The sequence below is a fragment of the Macrosteles quadrilineatus genome, unplaced genomic scaffold, assembly GCF_028750875.1.
Source record: "Macrosteles quadrilineatus isolate MER2022 unplaced genomic scaffold, UCM_ALF_1.0 Scaffold_2__2_contigs__length_208266976, whole genome shotgun sequence".
Lineage (NCBI taxonomy): Eukaryota > Metazoa > Arthropoda > Insecta > Hemiptera > Cicadellidae > Macrosteles > Macrosteles quadrilineatus.
This window is the reverse complement of record NW_026542595.1, coordinates 129351312-129361683: the sequence shown is the minus strand read 5'-3', so window position 1 is coordinate 129361683 and position 10372 is coordinate 129351312. Positions and strand designations below refer to the sequence as shown.

General features: G+C 35.8%; 1 protein-coding gene and 1 non-coding gene across 2 annotated transcripts; one reads left to right on the top strand and one right to left on the bottom strand.

Moving 5' to 3' along the window:
- The first annotated feature begins 3547 nt into the window (after positions 1–3547).
- Positions 3548–5612, top strand: LOC128986814 (uncharacterized). The gene has a single exon (XM_054407348.1). The coding sequence runs from the start codon at positions 3584–3586 to the stop codon at positions 4898–4900; it is 1317 nt and encodes a 438-aa protein (XP_054263323.1). The 5' UTR covers positions 3548–3583; the 3' UTR covers positions 4901–5612.
- Positions 5613–6690: 1078 nt separating this feature from the next.
- Trnar-ccu (transfer RNA arginine (anticodon CCU)) lies at positions 6691–6763 on the bottom strand. Its single transcript has one exon. It is a non-coding gene; the product is annotated as a tRNA-Arg (tRNA).
- Between the last annotated feature and the right edge of the window lie 3609 nt (positions 6764–10372).

The window sequence follows — 10372 nt, the reverse complement described above, 5'->3', positions numbered from 1 at the left end:
ACTAGATGACTTATCGGTCGAAATTCAAAATTATCTGTTGAAAACCAATTACTTTTACAGAACTAGGTGAAACCCGTCGAAATCGATGTCTGCTTTTAAGTGTACCATATTGATGGCGATATCCGCAGCGACTGCAAGTGAAGGTGTTATCCTCTTGTTTTTTGCTTAATGTTTTTCTTTCTTGCTTCTCAACTAAAGTGTCTTTTCCTTTAACTGCATAAACGTTGCAGCATTTCTTTTCAGACATTGTAGATAGCTGAAATTCGACTTCTTCAGAAGTCTTACAGATGTTTATTGTCTTTTCAAGCGTCAAATTTTCTTCATGAAATAGTTTTTCTTTGGAGATGGAGTTCAATCCCATCTTCTCCAAGTACTGTCATAAAAATAGCTATCTGTTTCTCTAATGTTCTCTTCTTCAAATTAACAGCAGTAGTATACCACTGAAATTGTTTCCGCCATAAATTCCACTTCTTTGTCATTTCATTACCACTGGTAACTAACAGTAGCTTTGGTGGTTTTATGTTCATTGGTAAGTCTTGATTATTCATCTCAGCATTATCATAATCAATGTTGTCTGTATTAACCTCTCTGAATGGAGAACAATGTCTTTCTTTATTCTTATTTCCGGTTCTTCGTTTCGGCACCATGTTTCTTGTTTTAAAATAAAACTAAATCTTAAGATGAAGAATTCCATTTAATGAACTAAAAGTTAGTTTGTTTACAAAATCAATATAATAATAATTAACAACCATATGACTTTATAGTCATATGTCATTAACTAAACATGATTTTAGGAAATATAACAAAGACAATAAAACTAATTTCAATTCAATATGTTGTTTAACAATTGAGAAAAACGTGATTTACGAAACCCTTACACTTTGTCTGTTTAGGGGGGCAAAGGGGGGGGATCAGGGGGTAGGTTCGGGGACTTTTGGCTGACAAGGTCTAAATGGTAGTCAATGGGCAAAAATCTGCTTATTAATATTTTTTCCTCCTAAAAACACAGGTTGGCTGGACTGTGTTGTTTAAAATACAATTTAAATATTAACAGCTGTTTCAATACAAATTATCCATATGGCCATAGTTGCATGAAGAGAATTCAGCCAATCTAAATGAAGTTTTACCCTCGTATGCTGAAGTCCCTGCTACTAAAGCAGAACAATTTTTACCCTTGATAGAAAGAACTGGAAATTCCAGTTCTATGTTAAATATGTAGCCAGAATGAAAATTTACGTATGTAGTTTAATTGAACCGCTGACAAATTAAACTGATTCCAATTATCTAATTTATCTCGCATATGACAACTCTTAAGCCACAGACAATGGAGTAACTATTTGACGTTGTTTACTCTATGGTCTGTGCTCAAGTCAAAGTCAGAGTGAAATCTTAACTTAAAACTATAGCACATTTTTGTCACTTTAACTGTCGTAGCAATAATAAATAAGGAAAATCCACAATTTTGACAGCAGTAGAGACTCTCAATTTGACCCTGTGAGTGGCTCAGTCTATGTAGATGTATCTATTTCAGTATTGACAAGCTTTACCATTCATGATATAAACAGTATAGTTCAAAATTGTATCTTTTTCTTCCCTGTTGTCATCTAGTCGGAATATGTCATGGATGTACATGTTCAGTAGTTAAGTGCCAATGTTTCGTAATCCTTCTCATTCACAAAGTCGATTCATTGACTGAATCAATTCCGACTCCCTAGCATTTAAGGAATAAATTACCGATTCTATTATAAATGATTGGTCAGTAGCATTGGTGATAACCATGTCCACAAGTGCTCTCCGGCGCCACCGCAGCGCCACACTCGCCTAGCCCCCAGCAACGCCTGATAACCCCACCATTGTACCTTCCATTTCATTGAGACTTTAATTGAACGATGGTCCAAATTACACCTTCTCCGGCGCAGTTCGCGATAGCCGCAACAGAAGCCGGCGTCATTCCAATAATTATAGTTATTTGCATTTCCTAAGTCGGTACGGTCGGACGTGTTTTTTTCCTAAACCACCCGAGATCCTGTAATGGCTGTCCTGGCCCGGAAAACCTTTAATCAAGCCTAATTATTCCTAGTCCGTGATGGGTAAAATTCATCAAAATCAAGTCGGACGACCGCGGGCCATACCTAATGCCCGCTAAAGAAAATGAATATGCAGCCTCGAGGGGAATAATTTATAGTACAATAGTGAGTCCGGTAGCAGCGCATTCTCTGATAACCACGGGGTAGCTAGGCCCTGGGGACGACCCTTCATTGGTAGGCCTGTGTGCTTATAGGATGCACTTGCGAAGAAGACAGTCAGGTAGAAACTGGGACGAAATTACTGGTAAGCCTGCTTATTAACGTCAACGTGGGATGGTTTACTTGACGAGAATATTTTGAAATGCAATACTCCTAGATTTAAAGGCTCTAATTTGAAATATTGATAGTTTAAATCAGTTAAGTTAAAGATACTGTATTACTCAATCCAAAAACATATTTTATAAAATTATTGTGAATTTTGGATTTTTTTTACTCAGGAAACGCCAGGTGATGCTGATAGTATAAGCTTAAAAATATATTTTAGGGGCGGAAATATGAATGTAGCTTAGAATCAGTTTAATAACTTACTGTGTTACTGGCTGATATTGAAAATCCATTAACCTTCTAATGGAGAGCAGAAGCTATCGGGACCGAAGTGAAGATGCCAACCTTAACCCACACGGTCTAGTCGTATGAGTGTGGTATACCATCAGTACAGTAAGGACGTACGCTAGGACTAGGGACTATCCTACCTCTGCTAAACCCTGAATATCAGCCCGCGGATACACTAACTAAATAGAAGAATGCACTAGAATTCTAGAAGGACTCGGAAACAGGATCAAAATTGTATATAATTGTAAATAGAAAACCTGAAAAAATGTTAGAAACTCCAGTCTTTCATTTAAAGCCACCCTTAAACCTTCTTAACAAATTATAGGGCTCTGGAGGAAACTGTCTCACAAAATATTTGATTGCATTATTACAAAATCAAAAATCTGTTTAAACCAGGCGCCCAAAATAGGGCTTTCTGAAGACATTATTTTGGCCCCTAAGAAATCGGTAAGCTTTATCCACGCTGGATACTGAAAGTAGATTTATCATCTTTTAGTTGAATAAACAGTCTGTTTATATGTGATTTTGATGTCCGGCAACGGTGAAATATATTTGTTCTTTATCCTTGTTTTTTGTTCTGGGTATTAATCGTAATACAGTAACTACAAATGTTGCTTTACTCTTTAAGCTGTTTGAGTTACACTAGAGGACAGGCTAAATAAATCATTCTAATTCATCGTAATAATTTTTAAGTTGGTAAAATGCAACTTTTATTCAGTGGGTCAAGGGATGCTATATAAATAAAATGTGAGATTAGTATGTTTATTCTATTCTTTTTTTTATCATAACAAAATTTTTGTATTGACCCTTCACTAATATTTTCATGTTTGTTTATTAAACAAGCATTGAGGTAATTTATTTATTTATTGACAGCTGACTTGATTCAAGGCCTCGTTGTAGTTGTTTATTTATGTTAAACAAAAACCAACAAATGGTTTGAAATTATGAAATGTTTCATTACTTTGATAATAATCACAAATTTATCGTTTGAAGTAGCATGTTTAAACACAGACACGCAGAATGTGAAGACTTCTTTGTTCACGGAGTTGGACATCAGGCGATCCTGTTGGAGCCACGACTCAATAAACCTCCTCCGTGCAAGGATGATCATGCAAGACCTGATACCCAACAAGGTGCCTAAGGACCTTCCCTACCTAGTGGAGTACATCAGAAGCACGGAGGACGCCGTAGTGAAGCATTCCCCAGAAGGAAAGGTTCGCAGGATCATGATGTTAGCGCTCACAGATGTTCTAGGAGGGTATTTGCAATCGGTAGTGATTCCGATAGCAAAGGAGGCGTACTACGCCGGCAACATAGACTACCCTACTATGTCACGTCTGGATGAGATGCTCCAAGAAATGAAAGCCAGGCTTAGAACCGACGGAGGAAGATGGTCGAGACCATTGGACATGTCGAAGTTCGCGACAAAAGTGACTCAACTACATCTAGCAAACCTAAACCCAGACTTGGCGTGTAAAGCTCTTGTGGTCGTCCCTGCCGACCAGTGCGCCCCGGGAAGACCCAGGATATCCATCCCTTACCTGGACTACGACGTGAAACCAGGGGCGATAGCTCTTCCGCTGAGGGCTCGTAACCTGTACAGTCTGAAAACTCCTGCGTCCAGCCACATTATAGTGAGGTTCTACATACTCGCCAGAGAGTGTCTATCGCAAATGAAACCCTCGGAGACTGACATATTCAACAGCCACTTTATCCTGTGGCTGACGGCGAGAGTTGTACCCCACCTTTACGAAGAGTCTTGGTACCCCGGGTTTGGTGGCGTGATGAGGATATTAGAAACCGTGAACGAAACGTCGGTCTTGCAGTACAACCAGATGCCGATGACGTATAACAACGACTCGTACTTGGAAGGGCAGATACAAAATCCCAAATCAGTTGGAATGTTTTACTACTTGAAAAACCTTTTGAGATTCCATCCGTACTTTGTAGCATTGATAGTATCACTTCTTCTACTACTCCTTCTCGCCTGTTGTTGCTTCATCGTGTGTCTCGCGAGATGCAGAAAAGGTGGAGGTCTCGGAGGGAAAAGTTCCTCTGGTATCTTGAACGCCGTTTTATCAATATATTGTGGTGTAAAAGACAAAAATGATGAGAACAAAAACCCGACTAGATCTTCAGAAGGTTCTTATAACTACTTCCACCCTTATCCACAACCCGGACACAAATCCATACCGTACACAAGTACGGCGAGTTCTCTGGCTTCGTCATCAGATGATGAAGAATCGGATTCCTCACGTTGATTAATGGTTGATATGTTTAACAATATTTGAGTGAAATGTAGGTTACGAACGAGTTTTGAGCACATTTAAACCTTACAGAATATAACAACGTAACAAAAAACAGGTTTAATGAAAGAATTAAAATAATATACCTCATGTATAGTTGGGTTTATTGTAAAATTTTAAAAATTAGTGATTTTTTAGACTCTCCCGAGACTTGAATTTCTATGGGTTTCTACTTTTCTATAAGATGTCATCTTAAAAATCTTTATCTGCCGAGGATTATCGTATATTTTAGTACAGTAGTTAAGCCTATGCTTAAAAAAACATGCTCCCTTTATCTTATGAACATAATAATTGTTTTTTTTTTTACAAATCAAGTTTTTGGTGGACAAACAAATAGCACAGGGCTCTATGGGTTCACAAAACATCTCCTATCCGACTTTGGAGGGAGAAGGCCGTGAAGGGTTTGGATTCTTATAATTTCTTAAAAACCTTGTAATATTAAAATATAAGTTAACAAGTATGATCAAATTTGTTCATAAAGACAAACATATCGCATTATCCTTCACATATTGATTGCCGAAAGATATTACATTCGGAAATTAATTATCACAATGTAATACGTGAAATTAGGCGTAAGAAGACATTGTACATGTAGACATTGCATATCTACATAATCATGGAGCAAATTTTGTGTATTTTGGGCACAGAACTAAAAGAGCAACTTATTAACGTATGTACGTTTTGAAATAACAATTTAATACACCCTACAACTATGATTTCTCTGTTTCTACAGGTTTTCTGCGGCCAGAGTATTTTCATCATATAATTGGTTACTTTAATGATATATCTAAATAATAAAACTCACTCGTGGATTGAAATAATTAGTAAGGAAATATTTTTCATCTATCGTGACATTTGCTAACCTATGGCAAATTTCCGGGAGTAGCTATTACCGCAGGTGGCACGGTAAGACATAGACCTGGAACCAATAATGTACCTATTTTTCATTTTGATGTCTCTACAGGCCAAAAGCACCATTTGTTCAAATTATTGTTCATGTAAAATAATATTTCTGAAAGCTTGAGTAATTTTTGCCCGATTTTCGGATTTTGATGAAATTTTTCTTCAAGATAAAGAGCATGATAAACTTCAGTGAGTTTCCGAACCAGCATGATAGGATCTTAGGATTATGGGGTTTTTGGGGTAAAAATTTGTTTGTCTCATTTGTGACCCTCAAAACATAACATTTCAATTTAAATTTATAAACCATTTTATAGAGCTTAAAAAAGTGATTTAGTACCTATATTAAAATGATTTTACGGTTATTGGTTGCGGAGAAAAATCAAAATATTGTAAATTTAAAATTACCATGTTATTTTTATGGAGAATAAGTAAACAATTGTAGTTTGCTTGTTTATGGATATATTTTTATCAAAGATGGCAAATTTATTTGTAGTGTACTAAGTTCTTAATATTCTACGAAAAAATACTTTATTGTCCGTTCCTGTAGCAGCAAACCTAGGTAATTGTTAAACATAATGTTATAAATGGATTTAATGGAAAATCCAATCAGGCAAATGGAGATTCGCTTCTGCAGGTTCTGGGGCGGGGATATTTGGTTTAGTCATAACAAGTTTTAAAAATATTCAAAGCAAATAGCAAACAATTGATTTAAATTTGTAAATCATATCTTAGCGAAACGTAAAAATAATTGGTAGATTATTTCATTTTCTCTCCGTAATCAACGTCCGTTAAATTTCCACAGATTCCAAAATTAGTTTATAAGCTCAAAATTAAAAGTATTCTACCCCTGGTGGGACTCGAACCCACAATCCCCGGTTTAGGAGACCGATGCCTTATCCATTAGGCCACAGGGGCTTTTAATATAAAAGTAATAAAATATCCTAAAACGATTATTTTACTTTATAGCACTGGCTAAGTTAATACTGTATAACTTGATAAGTATTTTAAATTTGTTGTATATACTACCTAATTAAAAAACATTTTTGTTTGCTTAGAATATGTTGTATGGTTGTAACATAAACTAACCAACAGAAGTAGACTTCTCATCCCATTAATTTTGATACTCGTTTTTTGTGTCTAGTTCATGTCCGGTGACACTGATCACTAGTGTCGACGATTTCGCTTCTTTCTAAGTTAATTTCATGATTCGTTTTCTACTGTTTGGTTGTATAAATAGGGGACGAGTTATTGTTTATGATTGGATGGTTAATGGTTGTACAGTATTTGGTTAAACGAGTACCAGTAAATGAGTTAACTTTGTACCAAATATGCAAAGTTTGTGTGTTAGCTCTATTGTGGGATAAAGACTAACTACTATGTTTAACAAATTTGCTTATTGTTCTATTTTTTGTTGAACAGAATGTAAATTATATAAAATTTAAAAAAAATACAGTGCACCGGACAGAACTAACGATAAAATTGACTTCAGCTGTTCCATAATTTTTTTTTTTTTTTATCAGAATTTATTTTACAATCTGTTCAAACTTCAAATATGAGAACAATAAGTAAAACATATATCAAACAATGTCAGGAAGCAAGCACCTGTTCATCAACAAGTCTTGCCAAACATTTGATCAGTCATTTAAACATTTACAGAAATCTGTAGCTTAAGTCCAGCACATGCACAACACTTTTTAACCTGGTAATGCACTGACTATTGTCCAGCAGATTAACAGCAAGACTGTTCGGATGATATTCTAATTTTTCTTGATAATTTTTGCTAAGGTCTGTAATTTCTTCTTTCACTGATTTAATTTTGAAGTCATTCCTAATTGTAGTGTTGGATACGAACCAGGGTGCGCCAATAATTCTTCTCAGTGCCTTAGCCTGAAATCGTTCAAGTATTTCGATGTTGGATTTGCTCGAGGTCCCCCAAAGTTGAATTCCGTATGTCCAAATTGGTTTGATCATAACTTTATACAGTAAAATTTTGTTAGCCAGTGATAATTTTGAATTCGTACCTAGTAGCCAATTGAGTTTACGAAGTTTTAATTCCATTTGCTGTCTCTTGCACCAGATATGAGATTTCCAATTTAATTTTTTGTCAAGAGTTAGACCTAAATATTTTACACTGTCTGCCTCCGTTAAGGCTACATTATTAATGGTTACAGGAGGATTGTACCCTGTTCTCAGAGTAAAAACAATATGTTTGGACTTGTTTTCGTTGACTTTTATCCTGTTCCATAATGATGAGAAATCTATTGAGTACAGTATCTTATTTGTTTTATTATAGACTAACCAGCATAAGTTAGTTTGCATAGGAGTTTGTTTTATCTATATAGTTATGCAATGAATATATATTGTTCAACAAATTTTTATGAAAGGTTCTACTTATTAATTCAAAATTACCCCTAATTAATTGTCGAGCTTATATGCCTAGTATTTGAAAAAGATAATCTATAAGGGTGGATTGAGGTATGAACCCATTCATCAGTTTGATCTGGGGTCTCAATTGTCGTGCTACAATATTTATTTCTTACTGTTTAGCACCTTTATCTTCCTTTTAAAGGTTTCTTTTAGCGAATTTCCCATATAGGGAATAAGCTATTACCGTAGTACTCATGGTAAGACCTGGACGCGGGACCGATTTTTTTTTTCGTTTTGAGGTCCCTAGAGGCCAAAAACACCATCCGTTCAAATTCATATATATATATTTATATATTTATATATTTATATATATATATATGTGTGTGTGTCCGTTAGCACGATAACTCGAGCAAAAATGATCCGATTTTGATGAAATTTGGTACAAACGTGTAAACCTACGTTTATTCGAAAGAGTTCGCGATCCAGCATGATCGGACCATGGGAACGGGGGTTTACGGGGGGTTTTATGGGGTAAAAATAGGTTTTTCCCATTTTTGACCCAAAAAACATATAATTTAGCAATTTCTTTCCAAACCATTTTGTAGAGCTTAAAAAAACAAATAATTTAGTATATTGAAGCGTTATTATGCGCCTAATGGTTACGGAGAAAATTAAAAAAAATTGTAAATTTAAAATTCCCATGTTATTCTTATGGAGAATAAGTAAACTGTTGTAGTTTGCTTGTTTATGAACATATTTTGATCAAATTTGGAAAATGTTTTTATTTCTTACTAACTATTAACATCTTAAAAAAAAAACAGTTTTACCCTCCCTGACGCAGCAAACCTAAGTACTTGTTAAACTAATTCTATTTAAATAGGGAATAAATGTTATATTTTTAAGTAGACATTTCAGTGTAAATCCAATCAGTCAAATGGAAATTCGCTTAGTCTGCAGGTTTGCTGCGGCGGGGGTATTTTTATTCTTACACATTAGACAAAATTACGTTAAAAAACTTGGAACAATCCCTCATGAGGTTTTCTCTGGATAAGGTAATTGTCAGGATTGGTTATCAATTCGATGATTGAAGTGTATAGTAACGAGTTATTGGGAAATCCAAGAGGAAATCTCGTTAATACCTGTGTTATATATATATAAAAGGCAAAGCCCTCACTGACTGACTGACTGACTGACTCACTCACTCATCACAAATTCTCCCACTTCCCATTGACCTAGGAGGCTGAATTTCGGTACACCGATTCTTTGGGCATTAAATAGGAAAACTAAGTAGTTTTTATTCTGATCGGGCTTCCTGGCTCCGCTCCAGCACAGAAAACGTACTACGTTTTCTGTGGCCCCAGTGGCTCTGGAGTTTCCCATGTTAACCTTATGATTTTTCATATTTAAAAGGAATTAATGCATCTTAACAGCTGTTTCAATTAAACAAGTTAGTTCTGTTCTATGATGTTCAATATCATTAAAGTTACAAGGATTACCAACAGGGTGCAGCACTATTATTTATTTATTTATTTATTTTGTTATGACAACAGCTAATTTGCAACCAAAAAGTGAGTGAGCGTAGCGAACGAACTTCAACCTGGAGGTGAATTAGCTTAGCGAACGAGCTAACATGAAGGCAAGTGAGCCCAGCGAACTAGCTCCAACCTAAAGGTGAGTGAGCGTAGCGAACGAACTTCAACCAGGACTGATTGAGCCATGCGAATACTTATGAAGTTAAACGGGGCAAAGCCCGTGGGTACAGCTAGTATATATATATTTGTTTGGCAGTGATAAACTCAGACACCGCTGAACCGATTGCCACGAAACTTGGTACATACGTGTAGACTTTCATGGAATAGGTTTATACACCATCAATTTCGTGATCCGTCCAATCGGCTCCGCCCCAGTGGCTCTGGAGTTTCCCCATGTTAACCTTATGAGTACTTATATTTAAATGGAATTAAAGAATCTTAACAGCTGGTTCAACTAAACAATTTGATTCTGTGATGTTCAATAGCATTAAAAAGTTAATAGGTTTACAAACAGGGTGCAGCACTATTATTTTTTTTTAATTTGTGACAACAGCTAATTTGCAATTAAAAGGTGAGTGAGCGTAGCGAACGAACTTCAACCTGGAGGCGAGTTAGAGTTGTGAAT